The sequence below is a fragment of the Giraffa tippelskirchi genome, chromosome 3 (genome assembly GCF_054371585.1).
Source record: "Giraffa tippelskirchi isolate mGirTip1 chromosome 3, T2T-mGirTip1v1.2.pri, whole genome shotgun sequence".
Taxonomy (NCBI): Eukaryota; Metazoa; Chordata; class Mammalia; order Artiodactyla; family Giraffidae; genus Giraffa; species Giraffa tippelskirchi.
Window position 1 is genome coordinate 34,851,142 of NC_137277.1, and position 27,091 is coordinate 34,878,232.

Genomic DNA, 27,091 nt, shown 5'->3' on the forward strand with positions numbered 1-27,091 from the left:
AATTCTGGCTCTGCCCCTTCCTGTGTAACCTCAGGCCAGTTACTTAACCTCTCTGTGCCCCTGACTCCTCCTCTGTAGTGAAGACACTATTCCCTGTGACCCTGGGTCGCTGGTAGGACCTGGTGAGGTGATAAGCGAGGTGAGAACAGTAGTAAGTGTTCCGTGACCGTGGGTTGCCCTCCCCTGAGGAAGCTTGCAGCCTCGTTCTGGAGGGAGCCAGGCTCTGTGGAAGTTAAACCCTAAGGCTGCCTGTTAAGTGTGCCCAGTGTGCAGCCAATAAGGTCTGGGGAGGGAATGACTCCCAGGGCTGGAGTGCCAGGAAGCTTCTGGAAGGTGGAGTGGGGATCAGCTGGCCCTGGTCTCATCCCTGGATGCAGGCTTCCCACTGCCCTTAGTACTTAGCCGTGAATCTGTAACATCCCCCACAGGAGCAAACGTTAATGGAGCATCTACTGCACCCAAGCTCCTAGAGAAGGCCCTGAGAAATCCAGAAGCCTCTCCCCCTGGTCTGCTCATGGACAGTGGGAAGGGCAGCGTGGTGGCAGCAGGGCTGGGGGTAGGACCGCAGTGGGAGGGACCACCAGCAGGAGAAAAGGTTGGGAAGGATAAAGTGGGCTGGCTTGAGAAGGGTCTGTGGTTCCAGCCAGGAGGTTTGCAGGAAGCAGGAGCCGCTAGGCGTGCTTGGGTCGCGAGGGGACCAGCGGTGTTAGCTCCGATGAGCTGATGGTGGCAGAGAGGCAAGGGAACTCAGCAAGGCCTGACTTGGGAGGGAGCGGGTCCCTGCCGTTTCCTCTGGGCCCCCTGACAGGAGCTGGGGGCGGGGGAGGGGCAGAGAAGACTCCCACATCCCTCTCCTCCATGGTCTCCACAGCCTGCTCCTTCCTTCAGGTGACCCCCTCCAGGACCGGCCACTGAGTGTCCCTCTGCCCAGCCCCCACATCACCTTCCACCTGTGGACCGATGAGGAGCAGCTCTGTAAGTGCCTTGGACCTCCATGGGGAGCGGGCTGGAAATAATGGGGGGTATGCATGTGTGTGTGTCTGTGCATCTGTGTGTTTATGTGTATGTCTCTCGGAGTGTGTGCAGGTGTCTTTGTGTGTCTGTGTGTGCATTGTGTGTGTGTCTATCTCTGTGTATATCTGTCATGTGTCTGTGTGTATGTTTATGCCTGTGTGTGCCTGTGTGTACCTTTGTGTGTCTGTGTGCATCTGTGTATGTGTCTGTGTTATCTCTGAGGGTCAGCTTGTGTATCTGTTGTGTGTGCCTGTGTGTGCCTGTGTGCATCTTTGTGTGTCTATTGGTGTGTGTGTGTCTGTGTTGTCTCTGTGTGTCTACGTATCTGTTGTGTGTGTCTGTGTGTGTGCTCCTTGCCCCTTGAGTTGTCTGCAGCACCTGAAAAGCATTTTCTCTGTGTCAGAGCCGCCCTGTGCATTAGCCTCTGGTCACGTGTGTCCAGAAAGTGACACACACCATGTTGATGCCAACAGACAATGCATGCCCCTAAGAAGGAGGCAGGCACCAAAGAAAGCATTGGTTCCTGGAGCAGGAGGGGGCCCACACTTCCCCTCCGTGCTGGTGTCGGTCCCTCTTCGCCCCCAGCCCCTGCTCTTCTCAAGGGAGGGGGAAATCAGAGGGGTAGGTTATGGTGGGAAGTGCCAGACTGGTGAACCGAGTTGCAGGTCCGCACAACCTATCATGTGCTGGGTCACCCTAGACAGGCTCAGTGCCCTTGGGCCTTCAGTTTCCTCACGAGCAACAAAATGAAAGTCAATTGGAAAAGCCCGGAGGTCTCTCCAGGAGCTGATGCCCTGTTGTCTGTGCCCCAGGGGAAGCTGCAGGGGAGTGGGAGCACAGGAGGGTGCTCGTGAGCCCATGGGGAAGAGGGCTCCAGAGTCCAGAGGCAGTGCATTAAGCTGATGTCTTCGTGGCAGGACTTCTCAGAGCCTTTTAAGCTGATGTCTTTGCAGCAGGACTTCTCAGAGCCTTTAAGATATTTACTTGTAGTATGAGTATGTGGGGTTCTCAGTCTCTGTTTGCCACATAACCTCTGTTCCTTCTCGAAGCATCTCGTGGGGCTTCTGTTCAGCTAACAAGTGTGTGGGAAACATGGAACCACCAGCCTCGCTGGGTGGGGCCCAGCCAGCCTGCTGTCCCCTCTCCACCCTGACAGTCCCCTTGGTCTCATGTCCCAGGGAAGGAACTGGTACTCTTCCTGCGCCCACAAACCCAGCTGCGCCTCAGTGCAGACTTGGAGGCCTTGGATCTTCAGGGCCTCCTGCCAGACTGGGAGTTGGCCCGGGCGTCCATGTTGTCCACCGACAGCGGCATCGAGCGGGACCTTCCTCTGGGGGCCGACGAGCTGCTGGCACCTGGCAGCCCTGAGGCAGAGCGAGCTGGGCTGCAGCGCAAAGGGGGCATCAAGAAGCGGGTGTGGCCCGCAGACATCGTGATGCCCGGCAGCTGGGATGGGCCCCCGGGGCTGCACCGGAGGACTGGCAGACCCAGTGGGGACGGGGAGCTGCTGCCCGGCGTCTCCCGGCTGCACACAGCGCGGGTACTGGTGCTGGGGGATGACAGGATGCTGGGGCGCCTGGCCCGGGCCTACCGCAACCTCAGGTAGGGCCCCAGGGGGTGGCTGGGGATGGTCGGGACACAGGTGGGCCTGGCCTGGGCTGGTAAAGGATGGAGAAGTGGGCTGGGGGAGGCCAAGACCAGGGTGGAATGGGGGGCGGTGGTGCACTGTGTTCCCCCCAAACCCCACGCCCGGCCACCATGGAGCACCATGCTCCCTGCTTTACCGCACCCATTCTACAGATGAGAAAGCAGAGGCTCAGAGTGAGCAGGTCAATTGCCCAGAGTCAAAAAGATATTAAGTAACAGAGCCAGGAGGTGGAACCAAGTCTATGGGAAGCCCAAACCCCTGCTCATGCCTGCACTCTGCTCCCCCTGCCAGGAAGCGAGAGACCCAGAGGTTCTGCCTCACCCCCCGACTCAGCCTGCAGCTCTACTACATCCCCCTGCTTGCTCCCGAGGTGCTGGACTCGGGGTGGGAGGGTTTGGGAGAGAGGGGACCTAAGGGAAGGGGTGGAGGGCAAGGCTGGGGGGTTAGCCCTGGGAAAGGGATCGAGGGTGTCAGGAGCAGGAACTGGGGTCAGACTTCCTTAGGATGCTGGGCTGGGGGAGACCTGGAGGGCTTTTGTCCCAGAAGCCACAGGCATGGGCCCTGGGGGTGGCAGAGATGCCTTTTTACTGTGGCAGCCTGCCCATGACCCCACGACCCCATGGCTCATTTCCTTCTGCTTGTCTGGTGGAATCAGTGGCAAGATGATGCTCAAACAGGAGGGCCTCTCTTACGCACACACACACACACTCCTACCCCTTCCTAGGGGGAGATGAAGCTGTACTGGCAATATTTCCTTTCTATCGCCCACTCTGCTTCTGACTGGGGAGCCTTAAATTCAAGGCACTGCTTGTCTCTCCCCTTTAAGGCTAATGACCATTTTTCAGTGTCCCTGGCAGGCGTTCTGGGGAAGGGAGTTTCCAGCTTCACCTCAGGTGTGAGACCCATCTTCACGTGGTGCAGAAATCCAGGCCCCAAGAGCTTGAATAATTTGACTCATTCCCAAAGCTAGTTTGTCTAGGACCGGTACCTGGGGACCCGCCCCCTACCGAGCAGAAAGAAAGTGCCAGAGTGGGCCTGACCTGTCCACCCTATCCCCTTGTTCTCAGACGTCTGCAGCATCCAGGCATTCGGAGCTGGGAGAGTTGGCCGCATTCCTGGGCCACGCGGACCCGTGGTACGAGAGCATCATCAACACCCTGTGCCCCACCATCTACAAGCTGGCAGAGATGGTAGGGGGGTGAGGGTGGGAAGTGGGGGGCCGTTTTCTTAAATTTCGACCTCAAGAGTCAGCCTCAAGGGGCCCCACAAAGGATAAGGCAGAAGAGGGGCCCTAAGGAGCTAGTGGCTAGAATTTACTCCGTACCAGGCACCTTCCTGTTTGGACAGGACCACTGTGTGGAGAGGACAAGAGAAACATTCTTTATTAAAGTGTGTGGGCCAATGATATGCTTCTCATTGGAAACTTGTGAGTTTCCTGGGCTGCTTTGCAATGGTTGCAACAGTTAACGTTCCTGAGCACAGCTCCATGCCAGGCACTGTTCTAAGCACTCCCACCCACAGCCCTACCAGCTCGGTATGCGTGTCTGTCTACCACTGCTGTCTTCACCACATCCCCATTTTACAGATCAGGCAGCTGAGGCACAAAGAGATTAGGTCTCTTGCCCAGAGTAACAGGATGAGTCCCACTCGGAATAAGGCAGCTTCATTCCAAAACATGTTCTCTGAGCCACAAGCCATCGTGCCATCCCCAGCCCCAGGCAGCAGTGAGAACGGGTAGGGAAGGGGCTCATCTTTCACTGATTTGAAAGGCCTTCTGCTGTCATATGTGCTGCAGACATTTTTTTCCCACTCTTTTCATTTCAGTCTTGTCAGAAGTGGGGTTTGTTTTGACCTACAGAATTTCAAATCTGCTTATCCTTTATGGTTTCTGCCTTTGCAGCCATGCTTTGAAAGACCTTCTCCATTCCAAGATTAAATTCACTGATAATTTACTCCAACACTTTTAGCGGCTCATTTTTTATATTTAGATAACCTGTCTGCAGTTAATGTCAGTATGTAATTTTATTTTTTCCAAGTGTTTAGCCTGTTGTCGTAAAGCTATTTATTGTGTATACCATCAGTTTGAAATACCACTTTTATCATTTATTAAATTCTTACATATGCTGGAGTTTATTTTTTCTCAGTGATCTAGTCATTTCTGTATAAATTTGTACTTTTATATTCTAATATCTGGCATGATACATCTACCCCATTACTCTTCTTTTGCAAAACTTTTCAGACTATGGTTATTTTTCTTTCCATATAAATTTTAGAATTCCATTGTCGGGTTTTTTTGTTTTAGGGTTTTTCTTTTTTTTGCCACACTGCAAGGCATTGGGATCTTCGTTCCCCAACCAGGAATTGAACCCATGTCCCCTACAGTGGAAGCACAGAATCCTAGTCATTGGACAGCCAGAAAATTCCTGTCAAGTTTTATTTTTAATCCCCTTGAGATTTTGATTGAATTTTGGAGAATTAGCTTCTTTAGCACATTAAGTTATCCTCTGGGGGTGTGGTATAACTCTTCACTTCTTAAAGTCTTTATTTCCCTCAGTATCGGTGTTCAGTTTTCATTTGTATTATTTTTTTAGATTCCACATATAAGTAATATCATATCATATTTGTCTTTCTCTGTCTGATGTAATTCCCTTAGTATGATAATCTCTAGATCCATCCATGTTGCTGTAAGTGGCATCATTTCATTCTTTTTTATGGCTGAGTCATACTCCATTGTATATATGTGCCACATCTTCTTTATCCATTCATCTGTTGATGGACATTTAGGTTGCTTCCATGTCTTGACTATTGTAAATAGTGATGTTATGAACACTGGGGTGCTGGATGGGTGTCTTTTGATTAGGGGTAGAAATCAGCTGGCAGGAAAGGCTTGGACTGTGCTGAAGAAACAGCCAGGTTAGTGCAGGGCAGGGGACACGAGGGGGTTTTGGAGTTTCTCTGTTAAGAAAGTGGCGGCTCCCACAGCAGTGTGGAGGGAAGCTGGCTGAAGACAGTCTCCCTCCCTCCCTCACAGCCTCTCTCCCTGGACACATCCCAGACTGTAGACCCCTTCATCCTGGATGCCATCACCTACTATGTTCGCATGGGCACCCAGCCCATCTATTTCCAGATCTACATGGTCAAGGTAAGCTTCCCACCTAGGGCTCCAATGAGACCATGGCAACCTGCTGGAACCCAAGACCCCACAACCTAAATACCCTGGCTCCAGAGAAACTGGACCAGGATGCAAGTCGTAAACTCATCCAGACATTCTTTTTTTTATATATATTTACTTATTTATTTTATTTCTTTGGCCATATCGGGTCTTCCTTGCTGCACACAGGATCTTTCGTTGCAGTTTGCAGACCCTCTAAGTTTTGGCTCATGGGCTTAGTTGCACCTCGGCATGTGGGATCTTAGTTCCCCGACCAGGGATCAAACCCTTGTCCTCTGCATTGCAAGGTGGGTTCGTAACCACTGGACCACCAAAGAAGTCCCCCATCCAGACATTCTTGGTTGTTAACTTTATCTTCTTCCTCTCTGGATAAGTAAGATGATCATTAACTTCTAACACCTCAAGTTCAAGCAGAAGCAGACTTCTTCACACAAAAGGACTCTCTGTCCTTACATCCTCCCCATCATCTTTGCCAAATTCACCTCTTGCAGCAACTGCCCTTACCTCTGCTATGCTCACCCCATTACATGATCAAGTGCTTCTCCTGGGTGTTCCTTGCGACACTCCGGGCCTCACTCTGGCACCTCACTGCCACTTTTCATGTACCTGCAGATGCCAATGCCTCCCCACCAAGACTCTGAGTCCCCTGAGATGAGACTATACTTTGTTCATCTTGAGTCTCCTGCTAGTAGCACAGCAAAGTGTGTGTGTGTGTGTGTGTGTGTGTATCAGAGGAGGGGTCAGTGTGCGACTAGCTGTGTGCAGTGGGTATAGAGTTGGAGGCAGTGTGAGGTAGTGAGAAGTTCATGGCTCTGCCTCCTGGTCCCTCTGCATGCTCGCTGTGTGATCACAGCTACCTTCACCTCTCTGACATTGATTCTCCCCACCTTTTAAAAAAAAATTATTAATTTATTTATTTGTAGGCTGTGCTGGGTCTTTGTAGCTGTGCTGGCTTTTCTTGAGTTGCAGTGATCTCTAGCTGCAGTTTGCAGGCACCTCTCCATGGTGGCTTCTCTTTTTGCAGGGCACAGGCTCTGGGGTGCATGGGCTCAATAGTTGTGGCTCGTGGGCTCTAGAGCTCAGGCTCAGTAGTCGTGGCGCACAGGCTTAGTTACTCTGTGGCATGTGGGATCTTCCCAGACCAGGGATCGAACCCATGTCTTCCGCATTCTTTACCACTTTACCGCTTTATTCACTTTACCAAAGCGAATTCTTTACCACTGAGCCACCAGGGAAGCCCCACTTTCCCCATCTTTAAAATGGGGAAAGTAATCTTCATCACAGGGATTTTGTGAAAATTCAAATCAGTAGAAAAATATATTAAACGACTGATGGGGGAAGATGAAGGCAAAGCGGTCAGCACATGGAAGATTCCAGGACAGTGGTGGGAGGATCAAAATCCCACATCCCAGGACTTCCCTGGTGGTCCAGTGGCTAAGACTCTATGCAGGGGGCCTGAGTTCGATCCCTGATCAGGGAACTAGATCCCACATGCTGCAACTAAGACCCAGTACAGCCAAATAAATAATAAATAAGTAAGTATTTTTAAAAACATCCTGGGCTGTGGGGGTTACTGGGAACTGCCCCTGGCAGGGATGACCTCCCCCAGCCTCCCTCCCACCACCGCCTCCCTCCAGATCTTCTCTGGTGACCTGAGCCAAGACCCTGCCGAGGACATTTTCCTCACTGAGCTCAAGGTCAAGATCCAGGACTCCAAGTTCTCCAAAGGTGAGCATCTGTCTCCCCTTTCCGAAAGCTCAGCCGACTCAGCTTCCTCAAGGCCCACTTCCAGAAAGTCCTCCCACCTCTCACGGGCCCCGTCCCACCCCCTCCTTCCCACCTCTGCTGAATACCAGGGTGCCCTGTCCCCTGCAGGCTCCCCGGCCCTAAGGGCAGCCTGGCGCCCCCTGAGGTGGGGCCTTTCTGCTCTGGAACAGATGCGACTTCACCTGGGCCTCGATGAGGGACGGAGGGATGGGGCCTCCCACCTTCCTTCACCCTCTTCTCTTCCCACAGATAGTTTTTCACCCCGGAGGAGGGGCGTGGCCGAGGGCCCGGGAGCGGAGCTCTCCATCTGCTACCAGAAGGTCAGTGGGCGTGGCGCCGTCAGGAGGTGGGCGGAGGTACCGCTGGAGGGAGGCAGGTGTCAGGGACATGGGAGAGGGGAGCGGGGAGCAGACAGAGGGACCTTCTGCCTTTCCTTTGACACAGCCCCCAGTTTCCCGACCTCCAGAGCGTTTTGCAGGGATGGGCGGGTTATGACTAGCCTTACATTTGGACGAGGAGGCCATCTGATGTAAGGAACAGAGCGCTGTCCCTTTGTTCAAAAATACCCTCCTCCCTAGCTGACCAGATGCATCAGAGTACAGTCCTCAGTCTGGAGGGCGGAACATGCCCCCGGGACTGAGTGCTCTGAGCTGGACGTTAGCCTAGCTGGGGCTCAGGGCAGCGGCGGGAAGCGGAGAAGGAGGGGTGGGGGGACAAGCAGACTGTTGATGTGGGAATGTGTGCCCTGTCCCGAGGACCCCATCTGTCCCTGCGTCCCCCTCCCCAGGCCCTGCTCAGCCACCGGACCCGGGAGGTTACTGTCTCCCTGCGGGCCACCGGGCTGGTCCTGAAGACCCTTCCAGACAGTGACACTGAAGGTGAGGAGCTGGGCAAGCAAGGAAGCTGGGGCCGGAGGAGGAGAGAGGGTGGAGGACCAGAGATGGAGGGAGCGGGGGAAGGCAGCCTCCCTCCCTGTCCCATGGCCCAGCTCCCACTCGTGCCGGCCCCAGGGCTGGGTGCCAGGCTGCTTGGCGAGGACCACCCTGGCCCTCAGGTGGGTCACCATCAAGTAGCCCAGGGTGACACTCCCCTGCCTGAGCGGGTATGGGAAGGGGTTAAAACGGGAAGGGGCGGTGATCACGGTGGGTTCGTGTCCTTCTTAAGACATAGCATCCCCAGCTGCCCTCCTTCCCTGGAGGCCCATTCACAGCCCCCCATCTCACCCTTCCTAGTTTCAGGGCCCACCCACTGCCACCCCACTGCTGCTCCTGACACAGACCACGCATGCCTGAAAGTTAGTGTGACAGAGGTTGTGAAGACCTCCAACTTGGCGGGAAGGTCCTTCTCTGTAAGTCCTGGGGAGGATGGGAACTGGGGAGATTCACACAGCATAGGGTGAATCAGAGAAGTGAGCCTGGGAAGGGTGTGCAGAGAAAAAGGAGTGAACCCTGAGCCTTTGTGAGCCCCTGCTGTTGAAACCAGTCTTCCTGTTGGGAAGAATCTGATTTCCAGTCTGTTTGAAATATTGAGCACCCGCTGGCATAAGTAGGGCCCTGGAAGAGGTAAGGGCCTACCCCGACCTCCACCTGGACCATCTGAGGACCTGAGATGTATACAGATTAACTACAAAATGCACCAGAGTACTGTATCCCCTGCTCACAGCAGCCAAAACAGCAATGGCCCAGCCTTTGTGTTTGTTTTTGGCTGCATCGGGTCTTCGTTGCTGTGCTTGGGCTTTCTCTAGTTGCAGCAAGCAGGGGCTACTCTTCCTTGTGGTGCTTGGGCTTCTCACTGTGGTGGTTTCTCTTGTCGCAGAGCACAGGCTCTAGGGCACGTGGGCTCAGTAATTGTGACTCATGGACTTAGTTGCTCCACGGCATGTGGAATCCTCCCGGACCAGGGATCAAACCTGTGTCCCCTGCATTGGCAGACGGATTCTTAGTGACTGCAGCATCTGAGAAGTCCCAGCAATGGCCCCAGCCTTTGACCAAATATAACCAGCCCTTTCAGCCCCATGGCCCTACCGCTGCCCTTTGCCCTTTGCTTTTATTGATACTCATAGAGATACAGACATAGGTCCTGCCCATTTTCTCCCTATCTGATGGCCACTCTGGATGTCACTGCCCTACTCAGCTGAGCTTGGAGTGCATGATCACACCTGAACCGTGTTGTCAGAAAGTCTGGGCTCCCCCCTCACCTACCAGGCATATGCTCCCTTTAGATCAAGCTGCCTACGAGGTCTGATGCCCAAGTGTCTTGAGAGCTTCTGTGACATCGTGCATCCGTGCAGGTCAAGGCCGCCACACTCTTATCACCTCCGACCTCATCCCAGCCCTGGGCATCACTTGACCCTTTCCTCTGGACTCTTTTTCCTAAACCAGCTCCTTAAATAGATAGTGTTCTCCACTTTGGTCCATGACCCATTTCTTTTCTCAGTCCCTGGGCTATCAAAGCTATGTTCATGGCTTTAGTCCAAGTTGTTAAGGGCACCTACATCTTTATCTCCTCCTCTGACATTCACCCTTGAGTGTCTGACCCCTAAGTTAGCATGAGCTGGGTGTCCCACAACACCCCAAACTCAAGATACTCAAAACCAAAGCCAGTGCTTTCCAGTAGTGAAGTTCTCTAGAGCCAGACTGCTTAGACTCAGATCCTGGCACTCTTGTTTACCAGCTATGTGACTTTAGGCAAGTGTCTCCAGTTTTCTGTGCCTCAGTCTCACCATCTGGAAAATGGAGATAATAACGGTAGCTACCTTATCTGGTTGTTGTGAGGACTGAATGATGGTGACATGTAAAGGTTCTAGAAGAGCACTTATCCAAGTCAGAGCTATATATGTGGTACTGTATTGTTTAGTCACTCAGTCGTGTCGGACTCATTGCGGTCCCATGGACTCTGGCCCGCCAGGCTCCTCTGACCATGGGATTTCCCAGGCAAGAATACTCGAGTGGGTTGCCATTTCCTTCTCCAGGGGATCTTCTCGACCCAGGGATCAAACCAGTGTCTCTTACATCTCCTGCATTGGCAGGTGGATTCTTTACTACTGAGACACCTGGGAAGTCCCAAATATGTGTTAGCAGCTGTTGTTATTTCATGCCCTCCTCTGCTGTGTCCATCTCCTGTCTAGTGAGGCCATTGTTAACTAGTCACCTTTCCCAGAAACCCGGGAGTCAGCTCAGACACCTCCTCATCCTTACTTCCCGTTGTCTGCTGGTGTCCTCTCTCAAACACTCTCATACCCCTCCCTTCCTCTCCATCCTCCTTCTGGTCCAGTGAGGTTGACCAGCTATCCCAGTTTGCCTGGGCCTGGATGATTTCCTAGGACCTGAGGTTCTTGGTACTAAAACTAGGAAAAGTTCTAAGCAAACTGGAGCAAACTGGTCATTCCTCGGCCAGACTTTTCACCCACCTCCTTCTGGACAAACTCAACAGCCCCCCATTGTCATACCAGTGCTCCTTCAGTCCACTCTCCACACTTCTGCCCATGTGATCTTCCTAAAACAGACACACCACTTCGTGCTTAAAACCCCTTGATCATTTTCCTCTCTCCAGGCAGAAGGGTGGAAGAACTTCAGTGTTGCATAGATTGGTTCCTCTTCCTTTCCATTTGCAACCCCAGCCAGCCCTGCATGCCCTTGACACTGGGTTATTTGTGATACCAAACCAAGCCTGGGTCCTCTCGTCCAGGTGCAGTAAAGCCAGTCTACTGACATTGGGTTGTGGTGAAGAGAAGTGTAGCTTTTATGGCAGGTGCCAAACAAGGAGTCCAGGGCAGCTGATGCTCAAAACCACCGAACTCCCCAAGGAGTTTCAGCACAGCACTTTTAAAAGCCAGATGAGGGAGGGGTGTCCTAGGGTATGTGATCAGCTGGTATACAATTCTATTATTGGTTGATGGCAAGGGAACAGAATGATGTCATAGGTGTTAACACCATCAATCCTTAGGTGCCACTGGGTCTGGGGGCCACCTGCTCATGATTATGTAATTAATAATTATCATGTAGTTAATTTCTTCCATTGGTGGTGGTTTTAGCATCTATAATAAAACAACTCAAGAAATGTGCATCAGATACTGTGATCTAGCTACTTCAGAGAGGAGCTGAAGCAGAGGATATTGGGAAGGGGCCTGTTCCTAGGAAGGCCCCGTAGCACCCTGCTCAGTTACGTTTGGAAGTGTGCTGGCCATCCTTCCTCTGCGCCTTGCTTGGCCTGAAACCCCATTCCTCACTTTCTCTTCCCTGTCCTCCTTTAATAACCTCTGTTTCTCTTTCAAGATTAAACTCAGGTGTCATCTCCCCCAGGAGGCCCTTCCCTGCACATCCTCCATCCCTCTCCCTGGAGAGCTAGGGCCCTACATCTATGCCCCCCCCCACAAACCCTGGGGACATGTCCATGGCAGCATTTGCAAAACTATCAGTGATGTGATCTCAACGTCTCTGTAGGGCTCAGGCCCTTCTCCATCCTCGGAATGGCTCACAGCAGGAGCTCTCCAGATGTCTCCTGATCTTCTCATCCAGCCTCCACTTCTGCAGGATCTCACCCCTAACCAGAGCTCCCTTTTTCTGGGGCAGCCTCTGCCCTGGAGGAGCCCTCTATGGGCTGAGAGTTCTGTACTGAGCTGAGATTTCCAGACAGGATGCTCTGTGTTTGAGTTTCGAGCTCCAGGGTGGACCTATTTCCTTTTCATGTATTTCCTCTTTCAAAGTCAGTTCCTTACAACAGTTTCTATTTTGAATGACCTCTTTAAATAACCTGGTTGTGGGATTTTTGAAAATCTAAACACCCTAGTGAGTTCCCTTTTACCTACAAGGTAGTTGCTAATAGTAACATATTTTTGTTCTCAATAGGTGAGAAACAAAAAGCACAGAGAGATTAAGAATCATGTCCAAGGTCACACAACTAATAAGTGGCAGAGCCAGGATAGAAACCTGGGTGCTCTGGGTGTAGAGTCTGTGCTTTGACCCTCTTCCTGGGAGATTCTTGCACACCCTGCCCAGAGACTTCTGGCAGCCAACCCTCCCAGTCCACAAGAGTCCAGCAGAAATGCCTGGATGTGCTTGACCTCTCCAGCCTTAGTCTCTGTTTGCCTGCATACATGCTCAGTCATGTCTGACTCTTTGCAACCCTATGGACTACAGCCCACCAGGCTCCTCTCTTCTTGGGATTTTCCAGGCAAGAATACTGGAGTAGGTTGCCATTTCCTCCTCCAGGGGATCCTCCTGACCCCGGGATCGAACTTACGTCTCCTTCATCTCCTGCATTGGCAGGCAGATTCTTACCACTAGGCCACCTGGGGAGCCCTTCGGCGCTGTTGTGAAAGTGAAAGTCGCTCAGTCGTGTCCGACTCTTTGTGACCCCATGGACTATACAGTCCATGGAATTCTCCAGGCCAGAATACTGGAGTGGATAGCCTTTGCCCTTCTCCAGGGGATCTTCCCAACCCAGGGATCGAAACCAGGTCTCCTGCATTGCAGGCAGATTCTTTACCAGCTGAGCCACCAGGGAAGCCCAAGAATACTGGAGTGGGTAGCCTATCCCTTCTCTGGGGGATATTCCCGACCCAGGAATCGAACCAGGGTCTCCTGCATTGCAGGTACATTCTTTACCAACTGAGCTATCAGGGAAGCAGTTCCCTGCAATTTGACAGCAGGAAGGTGGATCAGGCCTTCCTACAGTGGCGACCTTATGAAAAATGCCCAGGCCTGGGCTGGACTCCAGACCACTTAGATCAGAATCTCTAATTTTATGTTTGGGAAAGGTGGTTCTATGCTTGAAAGAGGTGGAGACTAAGGCTCTAGAAAATAGTGCCTGGTGGTGGTGGATCACCCAAAGCTGCTGTCCACATGTGGAAGTGGCCAGTGACCAGAAAGGCCCTCAGAGTCCCATCTGGAACCCCAGATGCTCCATCTTCTCCGTCCAGGGGGAGGGGCCTCTCAGGAGCAGCAACCCTCCTCTCCCCCTCGGTGCTCCCCAAGTCACAGGTTGGAGGGATGCCTCAGGGCTGTTTTCCTTTGGTCCTGGGTGCATTCTGGAGAAGCCACAGGGCTTTGGGTTTGGAAGGCGGGGTTTCCCCCACCCCTACCCAGGTTTCCCAAGCAGAGGATGGATCCCTCCTGCTTGTCACTGGTCCCCTGATACAAACTGATACAGGCCTGGTCTGACTCGCAGGGGTAAGTTGCCACTTTCTAGACCTTCTGTCTCTGCCCCAGGGAAATGATCTTGTATGCAATCCAACTAATAACTGGGATCAGGGCTTATAAAAACCCGAAAGTATCCCCCTATTGCACACATAACACGCCTGTCATACAGGAGGTGCTCAGGTCACTGGAGCACCTGGCAGGGTCCAGTGCAGCACTCCAAGTTGTTTTTGCAATTAAGGACAACAGATTGGAAAAAAGAACTGCACAAATGATGGGCAAGTCAAGGGTCAGGGCAGCCTAGAAGCACTTCCTGCAGGGCTGTCACTGCTCAAGAGTCACTTGCAGAAAGAGAGGTGGGGGCCCCCATAAACTGGGCAGGAGGTGTTGGCTGGGCCATCTGTGTTACCAAGGTGACACTCCCTGAGCTGTCTCTGTTGCAGGTGATGACAAACACCTTCCGGACAGCCAACATCCAGATCCAAAGCCAGGACCGGAGGCTGCTAACCCTGTCGCTGGACAAGGACAGCTGCCGCACATACAGGGATGTGGTCAGGTGAGGTTGGGCTCCACGGCAGCCAGCCCCTCCCCCTCCTGCCTTGAGCCCTGAACACCTTGAAGGGGGTTTGGATTCTGTGCCAGGCAGGTGTCCCTGATGGGTATGGACTCAGGTGATGACTTAAAGCCAGGCAAAAGAGCACTTGAGTAGCTGAAGGTGGGCAGCAGCTGAGATTACACTGTCCCAAATCTCCTCTACAGACACTCAGCCTGCAGCCCTTGACCCATCCCCGGGGCTGGCACTGTGCCCCTCCCCCCCCAAAAACACACACACACATACACAGGCTGCCCTTCTGAGGCAGCTATGCTGCAGTTAACGTGACACTTACTGGTCTCACCTGGGAGGTGTATTTGGGTCAGGCAGGCACACAGAGTGACCCACCTGGGCACGTCCTCTCCCTGTGTTCACTCCAGGCTGCTCTTTCTCATTTTGACTCTCCCTCAGCTCTCATCGGCCCCTCCCCCTTGTCTATACCCAACAATAAAGGGGCTACCTTTAAAATGCCCAGGCAGATCTGACCCGAGATGGGTCTCCTGAGCTGGCCTCTCTCTGCCCATAGGTTGGAGGTTGCTCCCTGTCCAGAGCCGTGTTCCGGGACCCAGAAATCCAAGGTGCTGGGGCTCAGCTCCCATCAGCAAGAGATGGAAAGGAACAAAGCCAAGGCCAAGCCTCTTCTGATGCCCATCAACACGTTCTCTGGCATCGTCCAGTGAACCCAAAGGGGAGTCCAAGAGTGGCAGGCTCGAGAGAAAGGATACACTACCCGTCCCGCCCCAAACACCTGCCCCAGTGGCTTCCAGCCACATCTAGAAGCCACCAAGTGCACGGAGCACAGGGAGCCGCCTGTGGCGGGTGTGATGGAGCAGCACCCACACAAAGGCCCGAGAAGGCCGTGACCAAGCTGTGCACACAGAACCCAGCTCCTCAAGCCCGCGTCCACTCCTGCATGAATTTCCAGTTCCTGCCTCTCCCACTATCTTCTCCCACTCAGGCTGAAACCAAGATGAGAGCTGTGATCCGGGCCACGGCCCAGCAGCCTGGGGAAAACAGGAAGCAGACAGCGGCAGCCACAACCCTCCCTTCCCGCCCAGGCTGTTCCCTTCAACCTTGCGACCCGACCACTCCCAGCTGGGCATCTCTCCCAGGTGAGAGGACATGTCAGATTCAGTAAATGCACACTAAAGTCTTTCTGCTTTCATCTAATATCCAGCAATACTTGTATTTTATTTCATTTAAATTTTTTCTTTTTGGCCACCCTGCATGACACGTGGGATCTTAGTTCGCCAACCAGGAATCGAACCTGCGCCCCCTGTAGGGGAAGCATAGTCTTAACCACTGGACCACCAGGGAATTCTCAATATGTGTATTTTAACAGACAGCGGAAGCATGACTTAGTCTAACCTGATGAATCCGTTTAGCTAGGTGAGAGCTTGGTGAAACGTTCACTGCTGTGTTCTCTCCACCTGCCCAGCTCCCTCCTCGTTCACATTCACTGAGGGCCTCCTGACTAGCGTTATTGCCAAAGCGGAGGTGGGAATGCAAGTTCATTTCAGAGGAGCCAGAGATTAAAGACATCAGATTTCTTGGCTTTGAGTTCAACAGTGTATATCCAGATGTTAAATCCATACCTATCACCCGGGCATGGTGACTCTGGGATAGAAAAGTCCCTTCCAAGTTCGGGACCCAAGAGTAGAGAGGTAGGCACTTCTCTTGTGGCCTCAGTGCCCCAGGAGTGGGGGACAAGTCTGAGCACATTCTCAGAGCCTAAGGAGATGGTGTAAGAGGGGCTGCCTGGGATGCTTAGGCAGATGGGCCCAAGAGTAGCCTTACAGAGAGCCCTTGTGCCTCTGTGGGCATGGGAAGCCAGTAAGGTTTTTCCCAGGTAGGTGAACGCAGACAAGCCCAAGGGGTCTTACTGTGAAAGGGAAGAGGTGCAGCCGTGAGGTGGCAGGAGGGACCCCAGAACCTGATGCCCGGATATGGACTGCAGATATCTTGATGGACACCACGTGGCGAAGGCCCTGCTCCTCACTGGCAGTCTACCCTAAACAGCTAAGATGGAGAGGTCAGTGAGTGTGCAGTCCTCCACTGAAGCTGCCCCATGAGGAGCCCAGGGAAGAGGGGGGACCTAGGAACAGCCCTGAATGTGACTAAGGTGATTTTAAACTGGAAATGACTGGCATCACTGAACATGGCTAGATTTTCTTTTTCTGTCGTTGGGGTGATGTTAATTGACTCATACCAATTTGGGCAATAAGTACTAGATTTTTGAACTAAATATTTGCAAGATTTACTTAGCGTTAGGGAGGGCTCTGAGCCTTCCCCCAACTCCCCACCAGTTTACAGAGAAAGCATGTCGTAGACCAAATTCTGCTGCACATGCAGGTGTGCATTGGCAAGTAACCCCCTCATCCTCACCCCCAGCCAAATTAGGTGCTCTGAACAAATCTTGCTTGAAAAGTTCACTGAACAGCTCTTGTTGAACACTGGGCTATCCCGGAGTAAAGGCTGCTATTCTAAAGTGTCTGGGCTGCTGGAATCTCTGGATTCTAATACCCTGTTCACCAAGGGAGGAAGTGTCTCCAAAAAAATTATAAACAATCCATGTGACATGTGAAATTTTGCCAATATCTGTTGGGATAATTAATAAATCCACTTCCGTTGATCTAAGATTGTTCACGTGCTAGTATTACTGCCTCTGGAGTGTGACTTTTGGATGAAATGTTAGCTAGCCACCTCTGGCGTGTGTATGCCCAAAATGGACAACAAAGCACTCTTAGGGATAGATTAAACCAACCAGGGACTTCCCTGGTGGTCCAGTGGTTAAGACTCTGTGCTTCCAATGCAGGGGGCACAGTTGGATCCCCGGTTGGGGAACTAAGATCACACATGTGGCCCAAAATAAAAACCGATCCAGGACATGCATAATGTTGGTGGGGTGGGGGTGTGCTGGAGGGCTGCCTGGAGGAGCTGCCACTTCAAGTCCACCCTCAGCTGTCAGTCCCTCTCAGAGGACGTCTCCACTGGAGAAAATTGTGCTGCCTAAAGTCATGCCTCTTCCAGGGGCTGCTCACATCCAGTCAGATGGTTCTAGGCCCTGGAGACAAAAATAGCACTTTGATTCTGATGAGAGAGAGACAGTCAACAAGATAAACCTGTGAAATAGAAGCCAGTAGTGTGTCTGACAGGGACGCTGCTGTAGAGGAAAATAAGCAGGAAGGTGAGCCGGTAAGCCTGGGGAGGGGGCAGGATTTGTCAGTGAGGGTGGCAGGGACGGTTCCTGAGGGGGAGTTGGATGGTCCCTAGTCAGGGGGCCAGTGAGTAAACAGTCGAAGAGCATGAAGCGGGGGAGGGGTGTCATATCACGAATTCCATTCTGGCTCCCCAAGTTTTCCTTGCCTCTAGCAGTTCAGGGAGGTAACTCAGCCTCGCGGGCGACGTGGGGCCCTGAGGGGCGGCCTGGAGCGCACCCCGAAGGCCCCAGCCCGCGAGCCTACCGCACCTGCGCATGTCCCGCAGGTGTGTGTGGCGGAGGAGGCTCCGTGGGACGTGGCAGGTGCGCCCCGCAGGTGCGCAGCCTCCGCCCCCGAGGTGCGGCGTCCTCCGGGCGGGGCCACTTCCGGGCCGGTGGCCGGACGTGGGGGCGGGGGCGGCCGTTGACCCGGTGACCGCGGCGCCGCCGGAGGCTGGAGGCGCCCTGCGGCTCGCTCCCCCGCTTCTCTCTGGGGGACCGGACGCGGCGGCCGCCGCCCGCACGCCCGGGTCTGAGGCAGCCGGGCAGCCATGAGCGCCAACCCCCAGTGGGACATCAGCAGGGCGCTGAGGGTGGCCAGGTTCTTCCACCTCGTGTGTGGAGTCCGGGATGCCTGCGTGACCCCATTCCTGACCCTCTACCTGCGGCAGCTGGGCCTGGCCGCGCCCTGGGTGGGCATCCTCATGGGAACCAAGCACCTCATCGCCGCCTCCTGGGCTCCCTTCTGTGCTTTCCTGGCCAGAAGCCGCCAGAAGCGGAGGGTGCTCCTGACAGCCTCGCTGCTGGGCTCGGCGGGGGCCAGCCTGTTTATGCTCCTGGTGCCGCCCCTGGACAGAGACCCAGGGGGACGCCGGTGTAACGGAAGCCACAGCTTGACCGCCGAGGGCCCACCACCGGGGGTCGCACTAACTGTGACTGTCACCTCGGCCTCAGAGCCAGCCTCCAGAGCCCCAGCAGGGGCGCTCAGCCTCCCAGGGGAGAGGAGTGCTGGGGTCACTGGAACCCGCGGCTTCGGTGAAGGGCCTGGGGAAAATGGCCAAGAACCTTTCAGTTATCCACCTGGCTCCTCCGTGGGCTCCACCCAAGGAGCCAGGAACAGATCTGGAGTTCTCCTCCATCCTGACACTCCAGGAGTGACAGATTCTCCCCGCGAAGGTGCTTTTAGAGTGGTCAGTCCGCCACTCCCTCTGTTTGCTGGGGGCACGGTGCTGGCAAGTCCAGCCAACCAGTCGGCAGCCGAGGGGGACGGCGGGGCCCTTGGCCTCTTCTTGGAAGGGCTGCAGTGGACTTTCATCCTCTCGCTGGTCTTTATGGTGTTCTGGGAGCTGCTGGCGTCCCCTCTGGAGCAGGTGGCCGATGACAGCCTCTACGAATACCTGGATTTTGTGGACGCCACCGACCGCTACAGAAGCCTATGGGTGTGGAGGCTGCTGGGCACATCAGTCGGCGTGTGCGGCATCGCAGCCTTGGTGGGGCCGCTGGACTGCTTCCTGGCGACCAGTGGCCCGCGGGGCGTGGTGCACTTCTACGGCTACTCCCTGGTCAGTGCCCTGGCTTTACTGGTGAGCATCGCCTTTCCCGTCCCCATCTGCCGGCGGCAGGAGCCCAGCTACAGGACGATCAAAGCCCTGTCCCTCGTGGTCAGCGAACCCCACCTCACTGTCTTGGCCCTCACCATCTTCTTGACAGGAGGCGTCACCAGTGCGGTGCAGAACTTCCTATTCTGGCAGATGAAAGACCACGGGAGCAGCGAGCCGATCATGGGTTTCTCGGTGGCCCTGGGCTTGCTGGGGGAAATTCTGCTTCATCCTTTCAAAGCTCCATTGCTTAGGAAGTTGTCCAGGGTAGGCACAGTGGGGCTGGGACTGGGCTGCCTGGCGGGGCAGCTTCTGTATTACTCATTTCTCTGGAGCTGGTGGGCCGTCCTGCCCGCTCAGATCTTGAGCGCCCTCAGCCACGGGGCTCTGTGGTGGGCAGTCGGCGCCTCCATAGAGCACCTGGCCACTCCCGGAACAGAGAGACCCCTGAGCGCCCTGTTCCGAGGCCACGTTTGTGGGAGCGGGGCCAGCCTGGGCAGCTTTGTGGGGGGCTTCATGGTGATGCGCTTCAGCCTGCCTGTGCTCTACCAGGCTTGCTGCGTCCTCCTGTTGCTCTGGCTGGCCTTGTTCCTGTCCATCCAGCCCAGACTTCCCCAGGAGCGGAAAATCAACTACTCCAAGCTGCTGGCTGTGGAGGCCAGTGACACAAGCGACTCTGAGCAGGGGACCGAACGGGACTGGCTAGTGAAGGCCATGAGGGAGGAACACTCGAACTGGAGGGGCTGAGAGACAGAGCCAGGATGCACACTGATCTGGGAAGGAGCTGGAAGGATGGACAAGACTCAGTCTGCTGAGGGCAAAGCCCACGAGTCCTGCGGGGCTGCAGGAAGCCCTGGAAGAGAGAAGTGTGTCTGTGCCAAAGCTCTGCGGGGTCATCTCACTGCATGATTTTCTTTACTTTTTTAGTAAAAGGAGATTAAACTTTTGTCCATTCAATCTTTTGAAAATAATGGTGCAAGAATACATTTGCTATAAAACAAAAAATGTTCCCTCTGTAGTCACTCTGTTGGCAATGGGGTTTGGAAGAGCTTTGCATGGTTTGTTGTTGATTACAGCCTTGGCTGAAGTGCTCAGATGAAGCTGATGGGGCCAGGAAGGCGATGGGACCTGCAGGATTCAGTTGGCAGAGGGGGCCAAGGCTTCGGTGAGTCATGTGCATTCCTGTGGATCCTAAGGCATGAGCCCTATCCTATAAAAGCCATGCTGTGGGCAGGTCAGGATGGTAATGAAACCAAAACTCTTCTCTTTGCCTGTCTCTCTCTGCATTGATATACAAGTGCCATACCAAACCCAGATACTTAAGTCTCCAATAAGAGAAAGTGATGGGAAGTGTAATGTGTGTTGGATGGGTGTGGAGGTGAATAGGTTTTCATTCTTACTCTCCAGTGTGTGCGTCACCAGGAGTAGGGTCCTAGACTCATCTCCCATACTTTGGTCAGAGCAAAAGTCATTTCACATCCTTTGGACTCAATTTTGCAGGCTCTACCACATAAGAGCACATGGAGATTTTTTGCATCTGCTTTGATGAGGGTACAGCAGCCTCCTTACAGCCAGGATGCTACAGATGGTCTATACTACCTCCAGAGCCAGGATGCTACAGGTGGTCCACATGCTACCTGTGCCATTGGACTGCCTACAACAGCCTTATGAATCAATCAGAATCATTCACTGCATCTTTTAAAAATTTTACTTGACTGCATCGTGTCTTAGTGTTGGCACACAGAATCTTCAGTGTTCACTGGGACATGTGGAATCTTTTAGTTGCAGCATGTGGGATCTAGTTCCCCGACCAGGGATCGAACCCAGGCATTGGGAGTACTGTCATCTTAGCCACTGGATCACCAGGGAAGTTCCTAGAATGTACCCTTTTATGTCCAATTCCTTGCACTCAGCATAATTGCAATGGCTTCTGACACCAGCTACCTGGAGTCACACTGCAGGTTAAGAAGCACACAACTGCCCTCAGTTCAGACACCAGCCACAAATTTTGGGGTCTCCAGAATCACCCTCACTTCTGACCAACTGGCTACAAATTTGGGGTTCCTACTTTCCTCCTCAGGTTCAATAATTCACTAGAATGACTCCCAGAACCTAGAAAAGCACTGCATGAAAGATTACAGTTGTACTGTAGACAAAAGATACAATTCAGAACAGCCAAGAGAAGAGACTCATAGGGTGAGGTTTGGAGAGTCCCAAAGGTGAAGTGGCCAAGTTCTCTCCCCACGGAGTCAGGACCCCTCACCTCTGAGTGCACCGATATCCACTGGGGAGACTCTAGCATCCGTGGTTTTTACCGGGACTCCGTTATGGCTGCATGGTTCATTGAGTCATTTAGCCACTGTCCACTTCCCAGAAGTGACGCTGATGTCACACGACTCAAAGCCCCAAACTTCTCTTGCAGCATGTGGTTGGTCTATCTGGCATAGCAGCCTTCTGAGTCATCTTATTAGCATTAGGGTCCCTCATTAGTCACTCCGTTAACATAAGTCAGAGGCCTGAGTCATCTCAATAGCATAAACCAGGGCCTATCTTTAGTTACTTCATTAACATAAACCAGGGGCCCTCCCAGAGTCACCTCATTACCATAAATACAGGTGTGGTCCAGAGAGACCCACCAAGAATAACAAGGACACTCATACCTTAGGAAATTTCAAGAATTTAGAGGCTGTCTTCCAGAAACCAGGGACAAAGCCCAGCTTGCAGGCCTAACAGAAAACATCAATACACAGAGATCAAGACAAGTCAAGCTGAATGTCAAGTGAGAAGTTCCAATAGTATTTCAGGAAGAGTAGGGTAGGCATGATGGTTGAGTGCCAGGAGAAAAACTAAAGGAGATGATCAAATAGGCTTGCATATTGAAGGAATGATCAAGTCACAAAGACTTAGACCCCAGATGTATGACTTTTACTCTGGTAACAAGCTGTTGGATCAGTTCAGCTTCATACCATTAAAAGTAAATGAAATTCTTAGCTGGCAGCCTCGTGGCTATCAGAGATACTGAGTTTTAGCATATGTTTGTTCCAGCTCAGAGGAAAGTAAAAACTGGAGGAGCCATTAACCTTTCTACCCAGGCTGACTTAAACCATCATTTGCCAGGTGAGTTTTTCAGAACACTTGATTCTAGCGGGATGGGGGATGGGGGGTAGGGGCATTAAAAAAGAATTCTGTGGCTAAACAATTTAAGAAATGATGTAAATGATGTCACCTCTTAGAAACTTATAATACATATGAGTAATTAAAGACCCTGGAAAGCCCCGTGGCCAACAAATTTGTTTAGCTTTGTCAGCCCTGTAATTCCCCTGATGTAACACATATTGCAACCTTCTTCCAGGTGCACAAATCACTACCTTGCAGGACTAGTGTTCCCTAGAGGGTACTTTGGAAAACACCAGTGTTGGTAGTTTTCTGTGTGACCTTTTTTTTTCCCCCAACAATTTTGTTTATTTTTGGGTGTGCTGGGTCTTCTTGCTGCATGGACTCTTCTCTAGTTTCAGCAAGTAGGGGCTACTCTCTAGTTGTAGTGGTCCAGCTTCTCATTGCAGTGGCTTCTCTTGTTGCAGAGCACAGGCTCTAGGGTTCATGGGCTTCAGTAGTTGCAGCTCCCGGGCTCTAGAGCACAAGCTTAATAGTTGTGGCACACAGGCTTAGCTGCTCCGAGGCATGTGGGATCTTCCCAGACCAGGGATTGAACCCGTTTCCCCTGCATTGGCAGGCTGATTCTTTACCACTGAGCCACCAAGGAAGCCCTGTGTGACCTTTTGGACTCAGGGAGAAATCTGGGCCCCAACCCCAGAGTGGCAAAAATCTGGGGTATCCATGCCAAGACAAAGCCATCTGATTAAGTCAGAGCATCCACTCATTTTACAGGTGAAGCAACTAAGGCTCAGAAGGTTAAAATTCAAAACCAGCCTTCCAGCCTCCAAAACTGTGAGAAAACGTCTATGGTTTAAACCACCCAGCCCATGGTGTTTTATTATGGCAGCCAGAGAAAACTAATACAGTATGCAAAGGAGTGTCAGAGATGGAATCAATAATATAGCCCTTGGTTATTGATTAATAATAAAGTGGAGGTCAGAGAAGAAGGAGGTACCAAGGATCATGGATGACTTTGCAATTCTGAACCCATGTGATGAGGGAAAAGGTCTGTAGAAGTGGCAGAGTCCAGAGTGATAGAAAACCAGCGCCTAGATCATAAAAATGGAAGACAATATAGCAAAAACACTCCTAGGTCTATCAGCATCCTTCTACAATGGATGACTGTCACTGAGACCAGGGATACGGCTGTTTAGTGATACTTGTGATGTGGGGCAGAGCAGAAGGCATTCACAATATCCAGAGGCTTTTCCAGAGCTACATTCAGGAAACCTGACTCTCTTTTCATCTCTGTTTGGGAAATAGCTTGGAGACAAGAGTTTGGACTGGACTGAAGTTCGTCTGGATCCTGGCAGCCTGTGGTCTGTGATGGGAGGGTTATGTGGTGAGGTGGCTTCTGCTACATGCTACAGAAGCAAAGCTTAAGATATGATCCCTCAGGCAAATCACTTACCTGTTGGTCTCATCTTCCAAGCCTGAAAAACAATATCTTGGTCTCTGTGATCTTCTAAGTTGTGCCATCTGACGACATGATCCCTTCCTTTGAGCCAACGTCACACTGCCTTGGCCGTTCTCACAGGGGAGAGCCGCGTGGTGTCCTGGAACCCAAGGGATGCGGGCTCTGAATGTTTATTTTCATTTCTGAGTCTTGTCTGCTGTGCAGCTTGGCCACGTGGACCCCCAAGCCCCAGCTGTAGATGACCCCTCTGCCCTCAGAGCCAGGGTCCCAGGGCGTGAATCTAAAGGCAGTCCCTGGGGGCTAGAATTGCATGCCTGTGGGTAGGGGATCCAGGGCAAGGGTCGGAGGGGCACGTCTAAGATGGAAGGGGGAGGCCCAAGTAGGCACCTTCAGTGCCTGAGGAAACTTCATCGTTGCTTTGTTTGTTCAGTCATCAAGTCATGTCCAACTCTTTGCAACCCAGCACACCAGGCTTCCCTGTCCCTCACCATCTCCCAGAGTTTGACCAAGTTCATGTCCGTTGATGCCATCCAACTTCTCATCCTCTGTCATCTCCATAGCCTCCTGTCCTCAACCCTTCCCAGCATCACATCAGGGTCTTTTCCACTGAGTCGGCTCTTTGTGCTAGGTAGTCAAAGTGTTGGAGCTTCAGCTTCAGCATCAGTCCTTCCAATGAGTGTTCAGGGTTACTTTCCTATACAACTGACTGGTTTGATCTCCTTGCTGTCCAAGGGACTCTCAAGAGTCTTCGCCAGCACCACAGTTTGAAAGCATGAATTCTTGGCCCTCTGCCTTCTTTATGGTCCAACTCTCACATCTGTACATGGCTACTGGAAAAACCATAGCCTTGTCTATACTAATGTCATCTAAATTCCAGCTTTGCACATGTCAACCATCATAGGCTGCAGCCCCGGACTTCTGTGTCACCTCTGCCCTGTGCAAGGGGCGAGGGCATCCTCTCAGGCCAGAGAGGCCATTTTCTAGCTCCACATGGAGTATGTGCAAGAGGCATAGGCTGAGGGCCATAAGCGGAGGGCTGCTGACAGCAAACCGAGACTGGAAGTGGCGGGTAAGGGGGGTCAGCTCACAGTTCAGAAGTATTCCACCAGGGGGCACCAAACACACAGGGAAACGCCCCCACTGGCTTCCCTGGGCAAACCCAGTCCCAGCTCTTCCAAAGCTCCAATTCAGGGGGAGGCCGGCTTCCTGAGGACCCTGTAGCTCCTGGAGCTGGAACGACAGAAAAAAACCCCGAGCATCAGGTGCCACTGATGCTGTCACTGATGCTGAGCTGGCTCTGAGTGAGAGACAGGACACACCTCCAGGAGACAGGGTAAGAAACACAGGTACCAGCAGCGCTGCCAGCCCAGAGCAGCCCCTCAGTTATCTCTTCCTGAGACAGGCTACCCTTCTGTTGCTTCAATCTTAATCAGGGTGGGCAACAGTCAGTGTTAGGTGTGACAGAAACGGGGCAAATGGCTGCATGGCCCACTTGAAGATCCAAGGGTTCATATCCAGAATATAGAAAGAATTAGAACATAACAAAATTAAGCAACCTGATTAGAAACGTAGGCAAAGGACTCAAATAGACATTTCACCTTAGAGTATATACAAATGGCCAACAAACACCCAAAAAGATGCTCTACTTCAAGAACCATTTTGTAGTTGTTCAGTCGCCCAGTCGTGTCCAACTCTTCGCGACCCTGTGGACTGCAGAACGCCACACCTCTCTGTCCCTCACTGTCTCCCGGAGTTTGCCCAAGTTCATGTCCACTGCATCTGTGTTGCCATCCAACCATCTCCTCCTCTGTCGCCCTCTTCTCCATCTCCAGTAAACATTAGGGAAATGCAAACTGAAACCATGGTGAGACACTGCTTCACACGCATTAGGATGACTGCTATTAAAAAAAAAAGCAAAAACGAAAAAACCCAGACAATAACAAGTGTTGACAAAGATGTGGAGAGATTGAAACCCTCGTACCCTGTCAGAGGAAACGAAAAACGCTGCCTTTTTCTGAATATAGGTCCGGTGAGGAAGCCTGACGTAGCTGCACCGGCGCCTGCACAGAACAACTGCCTCACCTTTTCTCTTTTCCAATCACCTTTCCCCACGCTCCCTGTGCCTCAAACCACCCTGCTTCTTCATCCTGTAAATACCCCCAAGGCCCTGGCCTTCCAGGAGGTGGATCTGAGGCAAGTTCTCCCATCTCCTGGCTTGTCTGCCTCCTGAATAGACCCTTTCTCTGCGGCAAACCTCAGCATCCCAGGCTCACTGCACGTTGGGCAGACGAACCTGGCTTGGTGACAACATGAGGTCCCTCCCATGGTCAGACTCTTACAGACAGAAAGTCGACGGTTGTTACCAGGGCTGGGGTCCAGGGGGTATGGGAGGTGTCGTTTCATGGGCATAGTGTTTTATTTTTCCAAGATGAAAGAGGATGGAGGTTGGTTGCACAGCTACATGAATGGATTTATTTCTCCTGAACTGTACACTTACACATGTTTAAGGTGGTCAATTTTATGTTTTACCACAATTTTTTTTTTTTTAAGTAAAAGAGGCAGGTCTAAAGGAGGAATAATCTGTCTCCTCTTGAGTTTGGCTCTGGGAGTTGAGGTTTCTGAGATGAACTGTAGGTTCTCAACTCTGCTCCTGTAGCACTAAGAGAGCTTGAGGTTGCCCTGGGGTAGGAGGGCCGCTGCCTCCTTCCTTCAGCAAAGCAGCTGCTCCTTCGCTCTCCAGCTACTAAAAGACTTAGCAAGGGAACTGCTCTGGTGGTCCAGTGGTTAAGGCTCTGTGCTTTCACTTCCAGGGCTGGGGGTTTGACTACCTGGTAGGGGAAGTTGTGCATGCTCATGACGGGGCCAATAAAGAACCAAAAAAGACTTAGCAAGGCCTAAGCAATTGTAGGGTCCAGAGGGCAGTTCACCCTACAAGGAATTTGAACTGTTTGGGAGATGGAAGGATTTCGGGGCACTCACAAGCTGGCGACACTCATCTCCAGGCTGTGAGCCAGGATCAAGAATCGTACTTTGCATTTTCAAAAGTGAATTCCTCCTGAGACTTTCAAGCTGTGGTCTGTGACCTTCATTCCAACTATAATTTTAGCCAAGGTTAAATTGGAGCATTTGAAGCTCTCAGTTCCTGTTTCCATAATATCCTTTCACCAGTGTTTTATCTGGTGTCATTTTTTTTCTCTTCTTTTTAAAAATTTTTTATTTTAAATTGCTGTATAGCTGATTTATGATGTTGTGTTAGTTTCAGGTGTATAGCCAAGTGACTCAGTTGTATGTACACATTTTTTCTTTCAGATTCTTTTCCCATATAGGTTATTGTGTGTGTGCTCAGTTGCTCAGTCGTGTCCGACTCTTTGTGACCCCATGGACTGTAGCC

General features: G+C 52.3%; 2 protein-coding genes and 1 long non-coding RNA gene across 4 annotated transcripts in view; all 3 read left to right on the plus strand.

Moving 5' to 3' along the window:
• PIK3R6 (phosphoinositide-3-kinase regulatory subunit 6) overlaps positions 1-15,500 on the plus strand; it is a 46,267-nt gene extending 30,767 nt beyond the window's left edge. For both annotated transcript variants that reach the window (XM_081578367.1, XM_081578368.1), the window contains exons 10-20: positions 889-975; positions 2,193-2,616; positions 2,954-3,032; positions 3,730-3,852; positions 5,694-5,804; positions 7,472-7,562; positions 7,851-7,921; positions 8,389-8,479; positions 8,834-8,949; positions 14,182-14,294; positions 14,857-15,500. In XM_081578367.1, coding sequence (XP_081434493.1) covers positions 889-975; positions 2,193-2,616; positions 2,954-3,032; positions 3,730-3,852; positions 5,694-5,804; positions 7,472-7,562; positions 7,851-7,921; positions 8,389-8,479; positions 8,834-8,949; positions 14,182-14,294; positions 14,857-15,010 — 1,460 coding nt within the window. In that variant the 3' untranslated portion in view covers positions 15,011-15,500. The remainder of the gene's footprint in view (positions 1-888; positions 976-2,192; positions 2,617-2,953; positions 3,033-3,729; positions 3,853-5,693; positions 5,805-7,471; positions 7,563-7,850; positions 7,922-8,388; positions 8,480-8,833; positions 8,950-14,181; positions 14,295-14,856) is intronic.
• A 1,860-nt stretch (positions 15,501-17,360) lies between these two features.
• On the plus strand, positions 17,361-25,628 carry LOC145541597 (uncharacterized). Its single transcript, XR_014079143.1, has 4 exons — positions 17,361-17,517; positions 20,204-20,292; positions 20,628-22,244; positions 23,016-25,628. It is a non-coding gene; the product is annotated as an uncharacterized LOC145541597 (long non-coding RNA).
• Positions 17,937-20,095, plus strand: MFSD6L (major facilitator superfamily domain containing 6 like). Its single transcript, XM_081578369.1, has one exon. The coding sequence runs from the start codon at positions 18,081-18,083 to the stop codon at positions 19,872-19,874; it is 1,794 nt and encodes a 597-aa protein (XP_081434495.1). The 5' UTR covers positions 17,937-18,080; the 3' UTR covers positions 19,875-20,095.
• Positions 25,629-27,091: the final 1,463 nt, after the last annotated feature.